The following is a 24442-nucleotide window of genomic DNA, read 5'->3' as shown; positions in this document are numbered from 1 at the left end:
CTCACTGTGTTGATTTATACTTCTGCTAGCTACTAATTAATGCTTCATTTAATCTGATATGTTCATGTTCTCTGAAATTGGGCATTATTAACTCTTTTACAGAAATATTAATTAAACCTATTTTCTGACTCAAAAGCCAATGAGTCTTCACTAAGCTGCAAATGAAACTGTAAGCTCTGTTGATGACATAGATTAGCCCCCAAGGCTGTCAATTCATGCCTTGAAGCATCATCTTTTCATCATATTGTCATGTGAAATTTATGATTATGTGTAATAATTAGGAGCAGAGAAGTGTATTAGAAAGAACAAAAGCATTAGTAACAAATAAAACTGAGACCAATACAGTGTGTTCCAGTGATCATGGTTGATCATACACACCTTTCTTACACACCTTCTGCCTAGGGATGGAGCCACCCACTATGGGCTGGGCCCTCCAACATGAGTCATCAACTAAATCGGTGCCCCAAAGATTGGCCAATAAATCCAATCAATTCTTTAGACGTTCCCTCATGCCAGGAAATTCAAGGTTGTGACAAGTTAACAATAAAGGCTGATCAGTACAGTAGGTGCCAGACCTGCCTTCGGGGTCAAAGCATATTTAACATTTTATTTCTAACGAAATTGCTTCATTTCTTCCATTACAACACTCACAAACAAAAGACAACAGAATGAGAGAACTGGAAGCAGAATGGCCACTTTCCACCATAATGCTAAATAGTAACAGAAACTGCAGTGTTTAGGAGACAGGTGAGGATGTTCAAAGATCTACTGTGAGGAAATATCCCACACAAGTGATTAAATTAAACAAAGGTTTTTACAGCCTGAATAAGGCCTGAAGTTCCCTTTTCGACATATTTGCTGAATACTCAATGTCCCTTTTAATCTTTTATAGCATCCCCTGGATGGAATGTAGCTTAGAAATGACGTCTGAACCGAACAGGTATGTAAACAGTCTATGAACTAAAGAGGGCTCATCTGGGTTTATTTTATGAGTTACCTAAAATAAAGTAAGTGTCTGTGAAAAAAAACAGTATTTTAAAAACAAGATTCACTTCTCTCACTTAGCTAAAATCCCTTCAGTTCTGAGCTTTTCCCTCCAGCTCACTGGCCACTCACTGTCTTTTAAAATCTATTTTAGTCCTGGATTTCAGGTAATGAAGCAAATGACCATGAGACATTTTAATGCACATCCTTAATAATTCCCTTAAATGTAAATGCTTGGTTTACTCACATCCACACGGTGTCCTTAATGTATCGGCAGCACCATCCCTGTGTGAACAGGAGCTATTACCTTGAGAAGCAGTTGTTTACATTTTTGTGAAACCATTGCCTTCTGGACCACACAAGGAGTAAGCAGTCTAATGAAGGAGTCTCAACAGTAAGCCAAGCAACACTGAAGAACAATCCACCCGACCGTGAGGCGCATTTTCCTCCTAAGGCTTATTGAAGGCTTCCGTTGTGTTCTCTTTATAGACAAGGCACAAAGACCGAAGAGGCTGACCATCTACCTGAAGCTCCCACCACAGGTAGGGTTTGGAACAAGCTCCTCTCCCCTTTAAATTCCACAGACCATGGAACTAGAGAGATGGCTCAGAGGTTAAGAATACTGGTTTCCTCCTTCAGAGGTCCTGAGTTCAAATCCCAGAACCCACATAGTGGATCAGAACCATCTATAATGGGATACAGTGTTCTCTTGGGATGTGCAGGTATGTGAGAGAATACTAATATATACAAAATATGAAGTAAAACTCAAGTCCTGTTCACAAAATTTCAATGTGCAGTATGCCTATGTACCTAGTATTAACAACAATAGAGAGGTCCTCCCAAAAAATGAAATGTGTGTCAAATTCTCTAACAGAGGATTGAAAAGTTGGTTAGGAAATACCAGAATTAGTAAAGATAAAATTTAAATTATAGTTGTATTTCTTTGTTTATTTATACCTTGTCTCGTGTTTTATCAACAAGTAAAATGTGTTTAGGGCACTTTAAAAAGCATATTTTTCATGGGTATAGGGGGATGTTTATATGGTTATGGGTGCTGATGAATGTTTAGGAGGTATGGAGGTCAGAGGTCAATGGTAGCTTTGTTTCTCAGGTGTGGTCCTCTCTGGGTTTTGAGACAGAGTCTCATCCTTAGGCTGGAGTTCAGGAAGGAGTCTTGGCAGGCTGATCAGTGACCCCAGGGTCCTTCAGACAGTCTCTAAGATAGGGAGGGTAAGAGGCATCCCACATCTAATTGTGGGATGTGGTGAAGCTAACAGTGAGCAAGCATGCCAAAGTCCTGTTTCACACGCTCACTCTTCTATGCTCCTGAAGCTCACCCCAGTGCCACTACCATCCCAGCATTTTTAAACAGAAGTGATTCCTTTAGCATACGTATCTGCTCTTAGATGCTGAGTGACAAACACTTCACAAGGGAATAAAGGCATTGACTGACTTTTACAGATACACAAAAGAGCAAATATGGGATTGGCTGCCTCTATCACATCCAGCCATGTTTGCCCAATAAGAAGACCATGTTCTTGAAAAGCAAGATTGACAAAACAAAACAAAACAAAACAAAACAAAACAAAACAACCTACGCTCCCACTTCCATTATTCCTCAATATTTCAGGGGTCAAGTGGTGTTTCTAGTCTACCTGGCCCTGAGCTCAGGACACTCAAGATTCTGTACTGACATCCAATTAATTACAACCTCAACAGAAAGATACTTTCTGTGTTTTATTATTATTCAGAGTAATAAAACAGTAAGAAGCTGACCTTGCAACAGAGGCTGCCCTGGCCCACAAAACACAAACATGGATGGCTATTTTAATGGTTTTACTGGGTGATTTAATACACTATCTTTAAAAAAAAATAGACTGTGACTCAATGTTATGTAGCACTAGCACACTCTGAGAGGCTCCTACTGAGCAAGAACACGATGTCAGAGGCAGAAGCAGTTCAGTAACATTTAGGGGCAATTACGGTTCAAAGCTCCATTATTACACAGTTTGACATAATCACATTTAAAACTAGCATTAAAGCAATGAATAATATATGGGCCTTATTTTACATACTACTTGTAGTAAAAGTGTCACAAATCTGAAAATTGCTATAAATTTGAAATGATCACAACAATATTTAATATACTTTCAAATTTAAAGACACACAGCTTCTCCAGAACATGAAATGAAGTAAATTTCTCATGATTCTATGGAAAATTTCAGAGCCATGGTCATGCACAAGCAAAGCTATTTTCCTTTTCTCGTGTCCATGAGGATCAGCAATCTGGTTGGGACCGTGACAGGCGAGAGGTGAGCAGGAAGTTGGCTAGCAGCACCAACCATGAGCCACATTTTCACAGTCAAACTTTGCTTCCAGTTCAGATCAGTGTTCATCTGAGAAGTCTTTGTGGGACTCATAGGCCTGCTGGAGTCTCAGGCCAAAGCATGGAGTCAACCCTAATTGCAGACTGAGATGTGAACAATTTCCCACTCTGTGACACCTCTGCCACTCAGGTCTGTCATGTTAGTAGACAGACTGCCAATCACTTCCCGTTATCATTCTCTCTGAGGCAAAGTCTTCCTAGCACTCACAGCCTGAGTCTCTCCCCCATCCTCAGCCCCTCCCCCATCCTGTCATTCTGCTCCTGCAGGTCAGATGTTCCCCTGGGGATGAGGGGATGTAACTGCCATTCAAGTCCTTTTTAACATTTGAAACCCTGTCACATCTTTAAAACAGCAGAAGTTCTTCAATAGATCTGTTAGCTTGCAGCTTTAGTGGTTTCTATTCTTAATGAAAAGAGACAATCTAAACCACTGATGGCTAGAGATAATATCAAGTATTTAACCACTCCCTAATGCTTTAAGACAGAAAAAGGAAAAAAAAAAAAAGTTCCCCTGGTAGATTAAGCTAGGTTTTGTAAAGGCCTTCATTGTCAGGTTCCCCTGTGAGGCACTGGAGAGCCACCGTCAGGAACCTTCTCCAGGTACTTGAGAGAATTCACCTGGGAGAACCTCTTCCCAGTCACAAACCAGCTGCCAGAATTTCACTTCTGCAATTTACCATGTTCATGGTGTGAGATGATGGAGAGAAGCTGGTGGGGGTGGGGGAAGTAATTAGTCTAAGAAACAGAGAGAGACAAAGTTACAGATGTCAGTGACTTAGAAGCCCAGCGAAGGGAGCATTTAACAGAAGCAAAAGAAAGTCTATGTCAGTAGCCTTTGAGGAGAATTAGATAATGACAATGTGATGAACACTGTGTCCATCATGGGCACCAGGAGACCCCCTTAGCAGTCACCACCCAGCCTCTCAGCTGAGGAGTCCCCGGACTGTGTGTCCTTCTAATCATGGCGGAGGACAAGCCACAGAGAGGAAACCTCCACTCTGAATAAGGCTCACAAGCAGAAATCTTTGAAAAAGTTTTTTCTTCCCTTGGGTACCCAAAAGCCTAACCCATTGGTAGGACACTAAAGGGACTGAAGTTTTAGTAAAGGTGAAAGGAACAGAGTAAATGGACTCTGAAGATGAATTTGATCTCTGAAAGTTTGTCACTAAAACAGCTGAAGGTGCATTTAAAGTGTGCACCATGGATATAACTAGCTCTAAAAAATCCTAGCTATGACACAGGGTTTCAATCGTTTTACAATACAGTAGTCAGTAATAATAACCTGCGGATACTTTTGATTTGGAATTATACTTTGAGACAGAACTCCACTGTGTAGCCTAGGCTGGTCTTGCACTCATGGTGATCCTCCTGCATCAAACTCCTGAAGGCTAGAGTGTTCACTGTTTCATCTGACCAGTACTAGCAGTTTGTCTCATTCTTCGAGACAAGTGTCTCACGAATTTCAGCTAGTCTTCCGTTCCCGATACCTCTGCCTCCACCCCCTACCAATAGGATTACAGATGTGTGCAGCTGTGTGAGACTTCTGGTTGCTTTTAGAACATACACGCAGGAACTCTAATATGGAGCTAGATTCTCCACTTCCAGGTGCAGTGGCCTGCTGCTCATGCGACACTTCTGTAGACTGCTGAGGCCAAGCCGCTCAGACACTCCACACAGTGCTCCTCATCAGAAGTCATGTCCTCCTCTGATTCCACACCTCCCCTTTTCCAGACTCTCCCCCAGTCCTCAGCTTGGGGTCTGGGTCAGCATCGCTAACTGATCTGCTGACCACCTTGACTGCAGCAGGTGAGAAGCCTTAGAAGAATAATCCTTCTCTGTGGCCGAGGATAGCCTCAAACATGAGCTCTTTCTGCCTCTGCCTCTTCATTAATGTGATTACAGATCCACTCTGCCACACCCATGCATTATATCACTTCTTGAAGATTTAATAGCAAATACAGGAGTAAAGACAATGTAATTTTTAAAGCAATTGATATATCCTTCTGTCTACAGAGTAACAACTTTTCTCCTAACCCCCCAAAAATGGCTAACCACATACATAGGTACTGGGCTGGCATCTATAGGCGTTCATCAGGATATTTGTGCCTGTGTGAGCCACAGATCAACATCAGTTTCACCGCCAGTATTCATAGTAAACATGAATGGCAGTTGCACTCAAAATAAAAAAGTAAATGCTTTTTAGAATCAATTATGCTAGATGAAGTCTCTAGTCTTAATGTCTTATCAGTGTTCTATGTTACTCAGGATGAGTTCTGCACAGAGAATCAGTGTTCTGCACCCAGCTGAGGGCTGAGGTGGTGTAAAAGAAATCTCCAACTGACTGTGCTGTTAGCTTGAAAAGCAACTGTCTGGGGAGGCCCATTTCCACTGCAAAGAGCCACTAACAGAAACTGTTCACTTTTATAATGAATGAAGGGGACCTGACACTTCAAGCAAAATACCTGACAAGGTAAGTCGTTAGTGGTAAAAATCTGAGCTGACAAGTAAAAATTTGGATTGTGAATAATTCCTAACCATTCCTAGGAGGCTTGCTATCAGTACATGGGAAGTGTTTTCTGCAAGACAAATGCTACGCTATATGTCCTCATGAAAACAGGTGCTCAGATCACTAGGGGAAAGACAGCAGAGGCAAAGTCACACACTGCCAGTGGACTGGCCTGCACTGACAAGTGGCTGCAAGAACACATCGGGAGGAAGACAGGGTCCTCACTAGATAGTGCTGGGAAAAGCCCTGCTCATAGGCAATGTGGATGAAGCTAGACCTTTGTATGAAAGGCCAGACCTCAAGCTGAACTGTTAGAATAAAACACTGCCCACAGTGTACTTTGATCCAAAATAGTGATCTTGCTTTATTATTATTATTAATTATTATTATCACTATTATTATTAAAAACTCAAAGTACAGACTGGAAAATAAAAAAGAAGGCAAATAAAAATCAAGACTGAAAAGCTTTTAGAGTGATAGAAACAACCAACAGAGTAAGAGAAAATCCTATAGATAAGAAAACAGCCTAAAGGATGCATCCCACAGGGGCTTAGTGTTGATAATATAGGAGAAGTTTAAACATTTCAATGGCATCGGAGTAAGCACCAGAGTTAAATCATGGGCATACGATGTAATAGAAGTTGCACAGGTGGCCTGCAGGTCTGTAGATGATTGTTCAACATCAAAGAGCTTCAGGTAAACATGAACCAAAACTAGGATGTCATGTTCCACTCCAGTTAGAAAGATCAACATCTAAACACAAGATTAGTGCCGCAGATGTGGTGAAGAATTTACTCACATATACCAATGCTTGGTGTGCTGGTCAGTTTACTGTGACTATAACAAAATCTCTGGGATGACCAGATTATGAGGATAAAGGGTTAGTGTGGATTACAGCTTTGAAGGCTGTGGTTCATGACCCATTGGCATCCTTGATTTGGGCCAGTGGTGAGCTAGAAGAAGATTGAGTCAGAAGAACCATGTTCTATGGTGGCAGGAACTAGCTACATCATGAGCCAGAGAACCAAGAGGATGAGAAATGGGTCATGACACTGGTCTCCTTTAAGGATGTCATAAATATCCTAAATGCCCGCCCCCAGCTGCACCTATGCAGGGATCCAACACATCTCAGTAGTGACATGACAGGGACAGAGCCCACAACATCTGAACTGTAGCAGTGAAATGCGAACTGGTAGTTCTGTCACAGAAAAGACTAGAGAAGTTCTGTACAAACACGAAAGAAATGCCACAGGATGCAATACCCAGAAGGATCGAAATGCAGACCTTGGAGAGCCAACTTCCTTCCATGCTAACTGAGCACTGTGAAGGAGCCGGACTATAAAACCAACCTAACCTATATGACCATCTGAAGAACACAGGATGCATGTGCATGGCACTCCAGGTTTGTCAGAGCACTGAGGCTCGCATCTGCAGCTCCATGGAGGAGACTGGAGGTATGATGCTGAGTGATATCACCAAGCACATACGGATGCCACATGATCTCTGTGACTCGCTCATACCTGAAAGCTGATGGCACAGGAGGAGAGGTCAGTGGAGTTCCTAGAGTCTGGAGTATTTGGACAGGAGATGGTCAGATGTGATCAAGCATATACCACTGCTATTAAGAGGAATGCATTACAGGAGACTTAATATAGAGCAAAGCAACCATAAGTATTTATACACTGTATTTGTGAAACATATAAAGGGAGTGTATGCTATGGACTGTCATCACAAAAATAAGCATGTTATGTAATAATCTGTCAGACTAGCAATGCTTAACTATATCACAATAAATACACACACACGTATATACACATATACATACACATCCATACAAACATATGCATACATGCATACATACATGTATATATACACACACATATATATCTATATATGTGTGTATATCTTTATATATACATACATATATATACACTCAAACAAAATCACACATAAGCATTTGCATATTGTACTGGCTAGTTCTGTGTCAATTTGACATAGTCTGGAGTTATCACAGAGAAAGGAGCTTCAGTTGGGGAAATGCCTCCACAAGATCCAACTAGCTGTAAGGCATTTTCTCAATTAGTGATCAAGCGGGGAGGTCCCCTTGTGGGTGGGACCATCTCTGGGCTGGTAGTCTTGGTTCTATAAGAGAGCAGGCTGAGCAAGCCAGTAAGTAACATCCCTCCATGGCCTCTGCATCAGCTCCTGCTTCCTGACCTGCTTGAGTCCTGACTTCCTTAAGTGATGAACAGCAATGTGGAAGTGTAAGCTGAATAAACCCTTTCCTCCCCAACTTGCTTCTTGGTCATGATGTTTTGTGCAGGAATAGAAACCCTGACTAAGACAAATATATACATATAACACCTATAAACACATCTATACATATACATGTACACACACACATAAACACATTCACACACACACAAAAACATCAAAATGTTAGGTTTTCCATCAGTTAAAACAATAATATTTGGAATTCACAAAATAAACTACTAAAATCTTCCCTGTCTCACAAAGTCTCTGTCATTTACACCAGTATTTTCTGAGTTACAGATGGCTGATGGATATAGCTTAAACAGGGAACGATCCAACTGCAACATGGCATAGACCATGATATTTGCATAACTACACAGGGAAAGCGGCTGACTGGTTTTCTGGTGGGGTGCCAGTTAAGTCCCAAGGCATTGTCCCTACAGGGATGGTAAAATCAATAATTACCTGAATAGGGCACCAAATCAAAACACTTTTCCTTTACCCCATTCAACCTCCCTTTCTGAGGATGGATTAATCTCAATATTTCAATAGAAGAAAAAGTAAACAAAAACAACTCATTGTATTCAACTAGAAAAACAAAGTTTGAGACTCCTACTATATTCTGTAAGTCATGAGCCAAAGAAAAAATTTAAATGTGAGATATTTCCATTTTCAAACTTGAACATGTAACATCTTTAAACAAAAAAGAATGTTGTATTCCTTATAATGTTAATAAATCAGTATGCTATATTTTTCTGTTGCTTAGTTTAAACTACCACATTAGTTACTTTTCTGGTGATGAGATGAAATACTACAATCAAAAGCAATTTACAGACAAAACCATTTATTTTGGCTTATGGTGTCGAGAGATAAAAGTCCGTAGTGAAGGGCAAGCATGGCAGAAAGTCGCATATCAACTGCAAACGGGAAGCTGAGAGCCAAGCAAGAAATAGGGCGGGGCTATAAGATCTTCGCGCCTCCCCCAGTGATTCCTCTAACAAAGCTCCACCTCCTAAAAATTACAAAATACAGAAGCCTATGCAGGACATTTCTCATTCAAGCCACCACAACAAGTAAAGAAAAATAGTTGAGAGACGCTCTTCATCAGGAAGCCCTTGGAGAGTTTCAAGGGAACATAAGAGGGCCGAGAGATCCACGGCCTGCAATGCAGCGTCTGCGATCCCAGTGGGTGCAGCCCCTTTCATGTCAGACCACCCGTTCACTTCCCTCTGTTGTCTCGACTTTCTGACAATTCTCATGTCATTTATAGAGCAGAGGTAGTTACTATTCTCTGCCCATACTCAACTGATCAGTCAAATTCGCCAACATCCTCCCTTCCCGCAGCTTTTCTTGGACTCGCTCCTCCGCGAGGAAGCTGTACTCTAGTCTTGGTTCGTCTACCATCTTACTCAGTAGTAACACGTTTGCAGCCCCTACTGCATGCTGGGTAAAAGAATAAGAGTCTGAAATAACAACGACTGATGAAACAAAGCCCCTGGTCATCATGATGTCTGAGACCCTAAGTTGGAAGTTTGTGGATGAAATATATTTTAATTTTCGATCAAAATAATTAATTAATTGACATATTACAGAAGACAGAATTACTTTGGAGGCATTCCTGCCCCTGCCAGCCTTTAGCTCTTACAGGCAGAGTGAGAGAATGTGTCCCTTGGGCAAATGTCCAGTGTAAGCAATATCAAATGTAATCTGTGCCCAAACCAAGCCTTCGACAGAGAAAGCAGGCCAATTGTCCATCTTCTCTCCTGTCCTTCTTATTACATAGAATGTGATCTGCTGTGACATTGGCCTGAGCCATGTGCATCAGCCTGGACCTCTATCAGGTCAGACAAATCCCTGTTTTCAAATTCAGCAGAAAGTCTGAACCTGCAAACGGTGCACAAGTAACCCTTCCTTGACACCGAGGATCCTCTTTCCAGAATCATAATAAATCAATTGAACATAATGAAAAACTAGCTAGTTTAATTTATATGTGGGAAAAATATGATCAATAATAATGTGAAAGTTAATAATATAATATAAACCACTGCTTTCAGTGTTCGTTGGGCATGAGAAGTAAACAAAGCATTTGCTTTAAATTTCAGCAGAGCTGTACCAGAGGAACTCAAAGTTGGTTTATAATTTGAGCACTTCAGTGTATAGAGGGTATCCTGATATATGGGTGTGTCACAAGCACACACAGAGAGAGACAGAGACAGAGACAGAGACAGACAGACAGGGAGAGGGAGAGGGAGAGGGGGAGGGGGAGGGGGAGGGGGAGGGGGAGGGGAGGGGGAAAGGGGAGGGAGAGGGGGAGGCAGAAAGGGGAGGGAGAGGGAGAGGGAGAGAGATGCAGAAATACACATTCATATACAGATACATTCACACAAACACACACTCAATCAGGAACACACACACAAACAGGCACACATACACACAAATAGGCACACACACACACAAGAGAATAAGAGAAACAAGTACACAACAAACACATATTCATGCACAGAGATACATTCACACAGATAGACACACAATCAACAAAGGTTGATTCTCCTTTGGTTTCTCAATGCAGAAGTCACAGGAAGCCCAAAAGAATGCCTGTCACACTGATGTTAATTGAAGTTAAAGAGACACTGTAGCATACTGTCCCCATTCCTAAGAAAAATTATTTGTAATGATTATTTTTAGCCTTTATGAATGTTTCGGAGATATCACTGTCTAATACATTTATGGCAAACCAACCTTCCCCTTTAGAATGGATACATATCACAATCATGATAGATCTAATGGCAGCCAGGAATATTCCTTCCCTTGTTCTGCAACCCTCTGATAAAAGCAGTTGACTGACATAAACACCTACCCATGCCCCCTGTTCAACAAACGCAGTCATTATCCAGAGTCTTAATTGCCAACCCTCAGTAAATATTTTGCTTTTCAAACTAATCAAAGCTGCTCATCTCAGAAATAACTACAGAGAAGAAAACGGGAGACAGGCAATAAACTCAAATCAAAAATTACACGTAAATCATGACCTGAGCTGAACAGAGACCTCTGATGTCAAGATCTTTATAGTGGGTGTAAGGAGACAACTTGACTTGGAAGCCTCTCGGGGTCAGGATGTGCAAGGAAAAATTGAGATCCACTTACAATTACAGCCCTGTTGGGAATTATATTTCTAATGAATGCTAATGCCCTCTGAGTGCCATCCATAGGATGCATCCAGCTAGCGATCTCAAAAATAAATAATCACAGGGAATTTCAAAAGCTAACAATAAAAGCCAGCACTCCAAAGCAGAGCATCCTTCATCTCCCACAAGGAGAAAGCAGGCAAACAAACATAGCAGCCTCCATTCCACCAGCGTGTTGTAGTTGGACCTCTGCCAAGCATCAGAAACCACACTTGATATTTTGAATTCTTGGATGAGTGACAGATGCTAAAACATCTCTGAGGGGAGTGGGAAGTGGGAGGAAGAACTCAGAAAGCGTCAATGGAGCTTTCCAGAAGGTAGCTGTATCAATTCTTGGCGACTTTCCCACAACCCTGGAACAAAGGCACTTAATAGAAAGGAAGGCAGACGATACGAGGATGAGGATGGGTGGAAGCAGTCTGTACCTTCTGGGGGATGGGCTTGAAAAAGGTTTGTTCCCCACCTGGAGACAGCACAAGTGCCTGCACCACCACATCTAACAGCATTCTTTTATCGCAAGAACCAGAGTGGCTGGCACATCTGACCTAACTGTTCACAGACACCTGCGTGTACAGGGGAAAAGGAAGTATTTAATCCATGCCAGTTTGTAAGCCCTACAGGCAGGAGTCGGGAACCTCCACAGACTTAGCTCTGCACACTGAAATTATTCGCTGTCTATAAAGAATCCACCAAGCTTTCTGAGGATGGAAAAGTCAGTATTGTTCCGATGTAAACTGCCACGCAGGCTCCTGCTTCACTCAACTCAGAAATCTAATCCATTCAGAGTTCTAGCAAAGCTCTTCCCCTTAGAACAGGGATTTCTTAACTCTGAGACTTTCCACCCACAAGCCAGGTTTGTTTTTTTTTTTTTAATAGAGAGATCTAGGTTAGTACAGTGGCGCTGCTCATACAAATGGGCTTCATTCAATTCTGCAAGTGGCTAAAGAGGTGGCAGCAGCCTTACACTCATGATTGCTGATAAGGGACATTAAAGTATATTTTTAAAAATTCATTATTGATGACAACCTGGATTGCAGCTGCATTTTCTGAAACTGTCAGTGTGTGACAACCTGCTTCAATTGTCCCTATTTATTAAAGTAGCCATAAAAACATAGTTGAATCATAGAGTAAATATGAAGAAAAGAATTTTTAAGCCTATTGAGAACAAATAAAAGAATACAAGCTCTTACCTCTGCTCTCTGTGTCCTGGGAAAGGCAGAGGACTTCTCTATGGCATAAACATCCACCAGGTAGAGACACGCACCCTGCTCCCGGTCCAAAATGGCTGCAGTTTGAATGACACCCGTCTGCCGTCCAATGGTAAAGAGACGTCCGACAGTCTTCTCTTCACAACGAACAGAAACGATGTAATATTCCACTGGAGCTTCTGACCCTCTGGGGCTGGCTGCTTCTATGGAGATGACATTGGTGCCAATGGGTTCCCCTTCCTTCAAGATGGTTATGTACTTGGTCTGTGTGAAAACAGGCCCATCTAGGCCCTGGAGAATGACAGTTAGCTCTGTGGTTGACTTCCTCCGCTCTGGGCCCAGGTCTGTGGCTGATACGATAAGGTTGTAGATGAGCTGTGAAGGCACCAAGGCAGAAGCCACTCGAAGATCCCCACTGTAACGATCCACAGTAAAGGTGTCTGTGTCCCCATTGAGTATCTCATACTCGACCTCGCCATTGGCACCTTCATCCGGGTCTGCAGCCATGATGGTAGTCAGGACAGAACCAATCATGGCTGACGGGTCTGCAGCCAGTGCATTTTGAGATATAAACATTGGGACATTGTCATTGAGGTCGGTCACCAAAATGGTCACATTTTTCAGAGCGTACCTCCTGGTTTCTATCGGCACTGCTTGGTCATTGGCTTTCACCGTTAACTCGAAGAGGTTGGCAAATTCCCGGTCGATCTCAGCACTGGTGTAGATGGTTCCTTTGACTTCGTCTATGCTGAAGTGGTTGCCTCGGGGCATCTGTTGGATGATGGCGTAAGACAGCTGCCCGTTGATATCTGCATCTGGGTCATGCGCTGTCACGGAAATAACAGACGTACCAAGGGGGATGTTCTCCACTATTGACTTAAAAATGTCTCCCGGAGGAAAGCTGGGGGGGTTGTCATTGAAGTCCCGTACCTGGATCACCACTGACATCGTGGACGATCGAGGAGGCCGCCCCTGGTCTTTCGCTGTTATGTTTAATTTATATAAAGACTGTGTCTCAAAGTCCAACTTTTTGGCCAGAAAGATACTCCCAGTGTTGGGGCTAATACTAAAAGTCCCATGGTTGTTTGACCCTGTAATAGTGTAGTGTAGGTCAGCATTGACACCCGAGTCAGAGTCAGTGGCAGTGACGGAGGATACAAGTTCGCCAATCCTCATGTTTTCCAAAACATCCACGAATAGTGTTGACTTTGGGAAAGAGGGGGTGTTATCATTCTCATCCAAAATATCGATACTCAGGGTGCAGGTTGAGTTGAGGGGAATGGCCCCTGAATCCACTGCCTGGATGAGGAGAGAGTAGGCTGAGGTTGCTTCATAGTCTAGCTTGCCTACAAGAGTCACCTGTCCAGAGAAGCTGTCTATGGCAAACTGTCTTTCTTCGTTTCCTTTGAGGATAGAGTAATGAATGAGACCGTTGCTTCCCTCGTCCACGTCGGAGGCAGACACTCGTAAGACCTGGGTCAGATTGGTCGCCGTCTCGGATACTGTAGCTTGGTAAAAGTCTTTTAGAAACTTAGGGGCATTGTCGTTGATGTCCTTCATGTAGACATGCACAGTGGCCTGGTCCTTGAGGGGCTGAGGGAGGCCCCGATCCATGGCTGTCACTGTGAAGCTGAATACTGCTGTCCCCCTTCTCCTCATGAGGGACTCCCTATCAAACTTGTGAGTGCTGGTGATCTCCCCAGTGACAGCGTGCAACTCGAAATTTGGCTGTGTCACCTCAAAAGCATACCTGACTTCCCCATTTGGCCCGAAGTCTTTGTCCACAGCACTGACTTTGCCTACGAAGGACCCAGCTCTCTGCTCCTCTTCGAAGTAAAATGTGTAATTGGTGCTATTAAACAAAGGCCTGTTGTCATTCACATCTTCTAAAAGCACAGTGACATTCACAGTAGCACTTAGAGGCTCCACTGCCCGGTCAGAGGCAACAACCAGTAACACATATCTGTCCTGAAGTTCACGATCCAGTTCACTTTTTATATACAGCTGGCCATCTGGGAATATGCCAAAGGCATCCCCGTTGTTCCCATCTGTGATCGTGTATGCTATTTCCCCATTTGCTCCAGAATCTTTGTCTGAAGCTTGTACCTTGAAGAATCGAGAATTCACAGGCTCTGACTCGGAGAGTGTGACCTCGTAGGAAATCTGATCAAACACTGGTGGGTTGTCATTTACATCATGCACGTAAACTGTCAGAAGGATACTGGAGGACAGCTGAGGGACACCCATATCAGAGGCCACGATTTCTACCTGGTATGAGCCAGCGTGGACATCTAGGGCCCCCAGCAGACTAATGTTACCATTCTGCTCATTAATAGTAAACAGGTTCTTGGGGTTCTGCTTCAGACTATAGAGCACCCTACCGTTGACACCCTCATCCGGGTCCACGGCTTTGGCCTGGAAGATGCTGTGTCCCGCCTGCCAGTTCTCCACAGCATTTATGCTTTCCACTGCCTGGAGGAAGTGGGGGGCGTTGTCGTTCAAATCTTTCACTGTGATGTTAACCACAGTGTCTCCCGTGACGGCTCCCCCACTGGCCACTATTTTCAGCTGATAAAAGGACTGTTCTTCCCTGTCAATGACACTTGCTGTGGTCAGCTGCCCTGTGACAGGATTCATAGCAAACATCCCTCGCTGGTCCCCGGTAGTGATGAGATAACTGATGTTGGCATTGAGGTCCATTGTAGTTGCAGAAACACTGCCCACATGATACCCCAGAGCCACGTTCTCAAAGACCACAAAGCTGTAGGCAGCCTGGCTGAACACAGGTGGGTTGTCTTGTGTGTCTAACACTGTGACAGTTACGATGGCCTGGTTGGGAGACTGTAGATTGCCCCCATCTGTGGCCACTACTTGCAGCTGGTATGCTGTTTTCTCTTCTCTATCTAGGGCCATTTTTGTAGAAATGACCCCACTCTTCGCATGAATCTGAAACCGAGACCTGTCCCCAGCTGATATACTGTACTTAACAGTTCCGTTGGGACCCATGTCTGGGTCGGTAGCAGACACTGTGGTGACATAGCTACCTCCAGGCTCATTTTCCTGGATATGAGCAAAGTATTGGACTGGGTAGAACACAGGGCTGTTATCGTTTATATCCAGAAGACTGACATTTACCTGAGCTGTGGACGACTGGGGAGGGGAACCCAGGTCTGTGGCTAGAATCGATAGACAGTAGAAGGCTTGTTCCTCTCTGTCCAGGGAGGAGGCAGTGCTCAGCCTCCCAGATACCGGATCCAGGCGGAAGAGCCTTTGGTCATTCTCTGCCTCTTGCAGGGAGAAGCGCACTGTCCCATTGTCACCCAGATCCCTGTCTGTTGCCCCGAGAACCAGCAACTCTGTCCCAGTTGGAGCATTTTCAACCACAGACACCTCATAACCTTCAGGCTGGCTAAACACCGGCTTTTCATCATTGACATCCAGGACAGTTACCACAAGCTGGGCATAGGATACCTTGGGGTGGACCCCCTGGTCTCGGGCACTAATATTTAGTACAATCTGGGAAGCAAGTTCACGGTCAAGGCCCCCGGCAGCACTGGTAGTCACCAGTCCACTGTGCTCACTAATGTGAAACCAGCCCAACCCATTTCCGGAGACAATGCTGTAACGCAGGTTAGCATTCAGACCAGAGTCGCCATCGGTGGCCGACACCCCACTCACGTAGCTCCCCGGAGGCACCTCCTCGCTCAGGTTCACTCTGTATACTTGCTGCTCAAAGACCGGAGGGTGATCATTGATGTCATTGACAAAAATCACCAAGCTGGCCACAGACGAACGAGCCTGGACCTCGGCGGTAGGGGGCGCCCCGGAGTTATCCGAGACCGAGACTGTGAGGTTGTATGAAGGGATGCGCTCCCGGTCCAGGGCGCTGGCCACCTTGATGAGGCTCAGGTTGGGCACCTTGCTCCTCTGCACCTCAAAGTGGCGCTGCTCATTGCCCCCGAGAATCTGCACTGAAATGTTTCCGTTGGCTGCTGGGGAGTCAGCGTCAGTCACGGTGAGCAGAGCCACCACTGTACCCACCTGCGCGTTCTCATCCACCGAAGCATAGCGCGAGGTGGCAGGGAAGTAGCGAAACTTCACTACCGGGTCGTTGTCATTGACATCTAACAACTGGATAAACGCTTCGGCGCGCCCGGTGAGAGAGGGCACGCCCCGGTCCGTGGCCTGAACTGTTAGCGAATACTGTCGCCGGGCCTCGAAATCTAGCGGCTCTCTCACGGTGATGAGCCCCGTCTCTGGGTCCATCTGGAAGGGGGTTCCCTCATCTTGCAGCCGGTAACGGATGTCTGCATTGGTGCCCTCGTCTGCGTCCGCCGCCGCCACCTGCAGGACACTGGAGCCCACAACTGCGTCTTCAGGCACCCCCGCCTGGTAATGGGAACTGCCAAACACCGGGGGATTGTCGTTAATGTCCTGTACAGTTACGTTGACCTGAAGGTAACCCCGCCGCTTTGGCTCACCCTTGTCCTCCACCTCCACCAGGAGCTGGTACTGAGGTGTGACTTCGCGGTCCAGCCCGCCCTTGGATACCAGGTGCAGGAACGCTCCCTCGCCACTGGGGTTCAAGGTGATGTCCAGCCGAAAGCGGCCCGCCTCGTTGCCGCTGACGATGCGGTAGGAGTGGTGGTCCACACCGTTGGAGCCGATGTCAGAGTCCGTGGCGGTGTCCAGAATGACCTGACGCCCGCTACCACTGTCCTCCTTGAAGGTGACCACGATCGAAGGGTCTGGGAAGACTGGGGCGTTGTCATTGAGGTCACGCACCAGCACTCGCACCTCGGTAGGGTATGTGGGGGAGCTGGAAAGGACCACCAGGTTGACCACATCGCTGGGCAGGCTCTCGCGGTCGATGGTAGCGGTGGTGTACAGCGCTCCGGTGCTGCTGTTAATCGCGAACAGGGCGTGGCTTTCACTGAGACGATAGGTAAAGCCAGGACGCGTTGGGATGGTGCCCACCAGAGTCCCTGGGGGCTGCTCTTCCATCACCTGGAACACCTGGCGCTGTTCGGCCGCTTGGACTCGGGCGGAGCCGGGGAGCAGTGATAGCAGCCCCCAGACTCTCAGGAGCTGGCACAGAGATGGAGAAGGTAGCGGGAGCCGCCTGCGGCCAGGAGCCCGGTTTGCGGCCAAGTTCATGGTCCTAGTTTCCAGGAACCTGGAGAAGAAGAGAAACAAGGTGAAGGAAACGGGATGGTCTGGAAGACTTCTGAGTGGCGCCAGTAAAAAGCCAGTTTGGCCAGAGACCTCTGCAGTTCAGAAGAGTGGGTGAGGGACAGGCGCTCTGGAGAAGGCTCTAGGTGGCCGGTAAGTCGCGCAACGCAGAAGAGAGTGAGGCGAAAGGCGACGGAGCATCCCTGGGCTCTCCGGTGAAAGTTTCCAGGCCTCTAGACTCTTAGATTGAAATCCCAAGTCTGAGCGTCCTGGACGCGGACCGGAGTTGCTAGAGGCGGCCTGGATTTCGGAGATCCGAGGAGCCTCTTACTGCACTCACGTCTCTCCAAAAAACTTTAGAACTTACCCCGGAACGGGACGCCAAAAAGCGCAGGGCCAAGGGCCACAGAGCCCCTGCACCCTGGAGACAGCCGGGAGAGCCCGAAGCTAGCTGCGAAGACTCTTCTCTGGTTTCGTTCCGGGCGAGCCTGGAAGGTGGTCTGTGGGTCGGGCTCCTTCCCCCTGCAGCGGAGGCTGCCAGGGCTCCGCTTCCCCACTCCCGCAGCTCTCAGCTCCGTGCCTCTGCGGGCAGCCCGGGCTGCCTTTGCTCTCGCCGCGGGTCGAAGCCCGAGGTCCAGCCCAGGCTGCCGCAGGCACTGCTCCGCATCCTTCACCTCCGCGCCGGCATCATTTGTAAGTCCACTGAGCGCGGGTTTCCCTTCCTCCTCAGCGCCACGGGGGTCGGACAGCAGCGGCAGCGCTTGGTCCCGGAGTCCCCTCCCCTCACCATGCCAGGGGCTCTTCCCCGGGCGTCAGCGGGCACCAGCGCCCCCGAGCGCTCCTCGCCCTTGTCCTGGGATCTGTGCTTTTATTGTCCCGGGTCAGTTTCACTTTGTAATCCTCCAGGCTTTGTGTTTGGAGTGGGGTGGGTCCCTCCGTCGCGGTCCCCGCGGGCGATGGGGGCACGGAGGTGCGGGGCAGCTGCTCGGTGCGCCGTGTGGACGCGCTCCTTTGCAGCCGGGACTCCGAGGTGGCACTTCGACGTATCTGGAGCCCGGCGAGTCCCCCGCTGCCTCTCCTGGTCCCTCGCACTCTCCCCGCCCCTTCCCCGCTGCGCGCACACAAGCACTCGCACACACGCGCGCACACACGGAGGGGGAGGGTTGTCCGCGATCGCGAGCAGGACTGAGAAACTTTGCTCGCCCCTCGGTGCTCCCGGACTCCAGTGGCCGCCACTCCCCTGCTCTGGTCCTGTCACCCGCGGGCCCTGCCCCGCTACAGCTCATTGGCCACAGCCCCGCCCCGCGTCCCCGCCGCCCTAGCCTCCAGCCGCCACTGGCTGGGGCGACGTTCGTCACCGTGGCCTCCGAGGCTGTGGGCGGGAGGTGGGCGAGCCCCACGGCGGCGGAGGCGCTAAGAAGGGGGCGACCACCCCCAACTCCTTTCTATTTATTTATTTTCCCTTTTGGTCAAACCTTGGCCGGCGTAGGCGCAATCACAGCAAGAGGCAGCCGCGGAATAGATGGAGGTGGGGTCAGGTTTGGAAATAAGTTTAGTGTCCGGAGCTGGGGGTGCCATTAGGCTGTTAGGCTGGTAATAACTCGGTGGAGGGGGTCGAGGGAAATGAAAGAAAGGTTGGGGCGAGGGTCTGTTAACGCGGGAGGAAGGATTAGGCAAAGCCTGTCTGGGAATGCGCGCGGCTGCTGAGCTTTAACCATTTCGTGTCCTCGTCAGGGGCAGTGTTCGAGCAAACTGCCGCTCAACAGAACCCCAGCCCTTCCCGATTCGTGAGCTTGCGCCCCTCTTCGCTGTCCCTCGGGTCCAAGGCCTCGATGCCAGCTAAGCTCCAACTTCTCAAAGGAAGAGAGGGGCGCGCTGGCACCCATGGCGCGCGGTTAGTCTCATAGCAGGAATTCTGTCCACAGAGCAGTCTGTAGGCTTCAGCTGAAACAATGGCAGCTTCTACAGGGACAGTTTCCTCTTACAAACCCAGTTTGGAATTTTTGATCCCCTGTGGGGCTTTTCTCCCCTTGACATTCTCTAGCCAAAGGAAATCTAATAACGTTTGGTTTCGATTTTGGCCTGGGGGGGGGAGAAAAACTATAAGAAAATAGAAATAAATAAAATGCAGTTTAAATTTGATTTTTTTAAAGTGTCACACACCACCAACCGCACTCAGATTATTCCCCTGCCTCGGTTTATTTGTGTGATGCCGCGTGAGGTTTCTTAAGAAAAAGAAAAAAGAAAAGAAAAGAAAAGAAAAGAAAAGAAAAGAAAAGAAAACGTGACTAGGAATCGGGTCAATAAATTTCCCCTTTAAGGGAATCAACTTGCAATATATGAACTGAAGCCAAATAATGCAAATATAGGGCATATGTCATACAATTTTGCCACAGGAATCCCTCCAAACATCAAACTTTCTGCGCCCAGAGATGGTTCAAGCACGAGTCAACACTGCCCCCTGCTGCTTATATCCTATCTGGCTGCTACAGTGGCTGGTTTCGTGCCTTAAATTAAATGCAGCTGGGAAGATCTGGTTACAGAGCTAATTCCTCCTTCTTGCCAAGGGATGGGGGCAAAGAAAAGGATCTGGAAGGATGTCCTACTGCCTTTTCTTGTGTGAGGTCAGAAAACAATCAAAAGCGATAGAGAAGACAACACATTCAAGTCCTATGGACGTAAACTGCCTGTACCCTAAACTGAGGAAGAATAGAGCCCTGATTCTAAAAACATCGCGAATTCCTTTGTTTAGTTAGAACATTCATTTCTGCCTTTTCCCCAGCTATAGCGTGATGAGTGAACTGGACGTAGACCAGAGAGTTAGGCGTCTCTATTGCTACATTTTTCTGACTGCAAAGCTATTGAATATATTTCATTAACTGCCCCCCCTTAAAAAAAAAAGCAAAAACAAAACAAACAAAACAAAACAGACAAAACCACTCTTAAGCCCCGCCAAAATTATTTTATCAGTGCCAACCAACCCTTACCTCACCGCCACCCCAGTATTTAACTGTAATTAAGCCAGAAAAGATTCGTGAATTAAGGTTTGTTCAAAGGGACTACAAACCGCAGCTATGAGAGTGTGAACACTGTAGAAGACTTTAGTTTTGTTTGCTAATCCTGCGCAGTTCACTACTCCATCACATAAAAATGGGAGGAAACCACTCGGATATATTGGGGGAAGACCGTGGATTTTTGCTGGTCTGCCTGGTGTCTGTCGGGGAGCATGCAAAATGCCTTCGCAGCTCAACAGAATGGAATTAACATCTCTTGCCAGTGAATTTAAGTTGAGAAAACAGGTAATTGAATTCATTCTGTAGAATGGAGTGTTTAATCTGTGAAATAAGTGTATAGTCTTCGCTTTAATAAAAAAAAAAAGGGCAATGCAAAAAAATGGGTCACATTCAGCCCAAAAATACTTGTTTGGAAAATTCCAAGAAAGGATTGCCACAAATTATTTAAGCAATGCTCTGGTTAGTTTAACAACTAACTTTCCATAATGATGTAATGACTCATTTGCAGATAATTCTACACAAAACTACAATTTTGCATTCGTCATATATAATTTAAAAAGAAATAAGGAGAATGTTTTGGATAAAGCATGAAATAAAGCTTTTGTTACATTTTATTTTTGTCTCCCTTAAATTTCTAGAGCTGTGTTAACATAGTATACTACCTTATATGTATATGTATATACAATATACACCATATATATTATTTATGTTATTATCTAATATTAGCATATTATATAATATATAACATAATATATAATGTAATATAATATAATAGATAATAGATTTACTATATTACCATATACGTAATTCTTTCTCTGGGTGAAAATAAAGGCTTTTGCCAGGGATACTTGACCACTTCAGTTCCATCCCCAGAAACCAGACAAAGTAGCACAATTGTCTGTAACTGTGGCACCACCTAGTGGGAAATGGGAGACACAGACAGGAGAATCTGTGGAAACCAGTCCAAGCAGTCTGAGGATGTCATTGAAAAGAAAGCTTAGAGCAAGATAGGAAGAGTGGACAGGATGTCCTCTGACTTCCACACATGTGAATACATACAGGCACGCACGCGCACACACACACACATTCACATCTCTTTAACATACATACCAAAAAATTCGTAATTCTTCTCGTAAGGCCATTATACATGTGAAATACATTCTGAAGCCATGAACCACTTCACTAAGCAGATGACAAAGGGTATGCAGCAGTGGATGGAAGACTTAAGGACCATTTCTAAATGTTCATTTCTTCTTGCCTTTCAGAAAACCCAAACAAATGTAGTTTATTTTTCCCACCAAATCGTAATTAGTTATGAAAATGGTTGTCAAGTCAGAGCTTTAACAAAAATGGAATTAAAAATCCATGCTGATTGGTTTTGGCAGCTGGACACAACCTAGAGTCGCTGTAGAAGAGAGAGCGCCCTTCAGTTGAGCAATTACTTCCTTTGGGTTGGCCTGTGCCCTGCCTGTGAGGCTTTTCCTGATTAACGATTGATACATGAATATCCAACTCCCTGTAGGTACACCCACCCCTGGGCAGGTGGTCCTGGGCTATATTAAAAACCAGTGGAAGCAAGCCAGGAAGCAGCTTTTCCCACCGGTTCTTGTCTCTTCTCCTGCTTGAGTTGTGGTACTGGCGTCCATCCATGATGGGTTATGACAGAGACAAATGGTTCACAGGGACAAGTTATTCACCAACATCAGTGGGTAGGAAGAAACACATTTGTGCCCAAACAGGAGACAAACCAGAGAAGACAAATCATTTGAACTTTGCATATATGTTGAACAAGTGATTTCGTGATGCTATGCTGTGCTCCACACACATACTTGAAAATATTTAATTTAACATCCAAAATGATATCTATGGGTTTTTTGGCAAGAAGTAACAACAATTAATGAACCACACTCCTCGGTTTCCAGGACATTTGCAAGATGGAGCTAAGTCTCCTCTATTCTAACACTCCTCTTCTCATTTCTTCTTTCAGATTTCCTTTATGAATGCAGTTTTCCATGGCTGAAGATTGCCAACTTGGCAGGATCCGAGTCCCCAGTGAGACACATCTCAGAGCATGTCCATGAGGGACTTCGGGACCAGTTTGCCTGAAGTGGGAAAAACCACCCTAAGTATGGTGGACGCTATTCCATCAGCTGGGGCTCTGCACTGAAGAGGAACGAGAATGCTAGCTGAGGAGTTGAGCTCCAGACTTCACTGCTCTCTGTTGTCAGACTGCAGGCATAGCAAAACTACTGTCTCCTACTCCTGTCACCATGACGACCTGGGTTCTCAGACTGGGAGCCAGTTTAAAGTCTTCCTTAAACAGCTTCGTCTGGGTATTTTGGCACAGCAACAAGACAGGTGACTAATATGAAGCCTCCCCCTCCCCATCTTCTCATCGTTTTTTCACTTCCACTCTTCTCTGTTTTCTGTTCTTCTTTTCCATCCTGGTTTAATTCTCTAACGTGCCCCCATAAGCTCATGGATTTGAGTGCTTAGTTCCCAGCTCCTCCCACCGTTTGAGAAAGATGTGGAACTTTTAGGAAGTGGAGTCTTGCAGGATGAGTTGGGTCAGTAGGAGCAGACAATAGGACCTGTTTCTTCTGTGCTTCCTGAGTGTGGGTGCAGTCAATCTCCAGGTACACTGTGCTCCCACCTTCACATCCCAATCCTAATCCTTTCAGGCATTTGGTTACAGCCACAGGAAAAGTGATTAACACATTGTCTTTGCTCTCCCAGTCTCCACAGGGCCTGAGGTGTCCTCCCTCCCTTCCCTCCACACTCACACACTCCAGTCTTCTCTACTCCTTATCACCCCTCATGCCCTCCACACCACATTTTCCAGAGGCAATGACCTCAGTCTGAGGCTATCCTGAGTGGTCTGGCAAAGGTGCCCTTTAGCTGTGCTGCGATTTTAACACAGGTGTCTGATCTTGTGTTGTGCATGCAGCTCAACATCATCAGCCTGATGGATCACACCCCATGTTTCTACTCTTATCTTCACTGCTGCCCTGACTTTTTGCTCTGTCTGTACCCACAGTGGACAGGCCTCCTTGTCATACAGATACCAGGTCCTTCCAAGTCCCTGGTGTCTCAGAGAATTCTGGTTTTTTTTTCCCTTATGATCCTACTTTGTTGGACTTCTTCAATGTATGTGCTAAATGTTGGGTTCAGTACTTTTATTTTATTTTATTTTATTTTATTTTTTGCATTTTCTGATACACAAAGTGAAAGCTATTAATTTTCCTCAAGGTGCTGCAGTAGTCAACTTTTATAAGATGAGCAACTTTTTTTTAGATGAGCACGTTTTGCAAATGAAGAAAATAACACAGCTAAAGACAAAAAAAAAAATCATGTCCACCTGCATATCCATTGTGGTGAAATTTTCTCTTGTCTTTCTTCTCATCTTATGTCCTGCCTCCTTTAAGATCCGGTTTGGTGTAGTGTTATCATTTCTGTCTGTTTGTTGCTTGCTTGATTTTTCAACTGTTTAAAAATAATTATGTCTTTTTTTTCCGTTTTTTATTAGGTATTTAGCTCATTTACATTTCCAATGCTATACCAAAAGTCCCCCATACCCACCCACCCCCACTCCCCTATCCGCCCACTCCCCCTTTTTGGCCCTGGCGTTCCCCTGTACTGGGGCATATAAAGTTTGCGTGTCCAATGGGCCTCTCTTTCCAGTGATGGCCGACTAGGCCATCTTTTGATACATATGCAGCTAGAGTCAAGAGCTC

General features: G+C 45.7%; 1 protein-coding gene and 1 long non-coding RNA gene across 3 annotated transcripts in view; one reads left to right on the top strand and one right to left on the bottom strand.

Moving 5' to 3' along the window:
* Fat4 (FAT atypical cadherin 4) overlaps positions 1-19972 on the bottom strand; it is a 127326-nt gene extending 107354 nt beyond the window's left edge. Inside the window, exons 1-2 of one of the 2 annotated variants that reach the window (XM_006535484.4) lie at positions 18062-19972; positions 12505-17698 (exon numbers count right to left, since the gene is read on the bottom strand). In XM_006535484.4, the coding sequence (XP_006535547.1) occupies positions 12505-17679 (5175 nt within the window). In that variant the 5' untranslated portion in view covers positions 17680-17698; positions 18062-19972. Of the gene's footprint in view, positions 1-12504; positions 17700-18061 lie in introns of those variants that run through there. The other variant, NM_183221.3, reaches the window with a different exon arrangement.
* On the top strand, positions 17678-24056 carry C230034O21Rik. The gene is made up of 3 exons (XR_001783814.2): positions 17678-17719; positions 18055-19222; positions 22696-24056. It is a non-coding gene; the product is annotated as an RIKEN cDNA C230034O21 gene (long non-coding RNA).
* Positions 24057-24442: the final 386 nt, after the last annotated feature.

This window comes from Mus musculus, chromosome 3 (genome assembly GCF_000001635.26).
Source record: "Mus musculus strain C57BL/6J chromosome 3, GRCm38.p6 C57BL/6J".
NCBI lineage: Eukaryota > Metazoa > Chordata > Mammalia > Rodentia > Muridae > Mus > Mus musculus.
The sequence above is the reverse complement of the archived record's forward strand: the minus strand, read 5'-3'. Positions and strand labels throughout refer to the sequence as shown.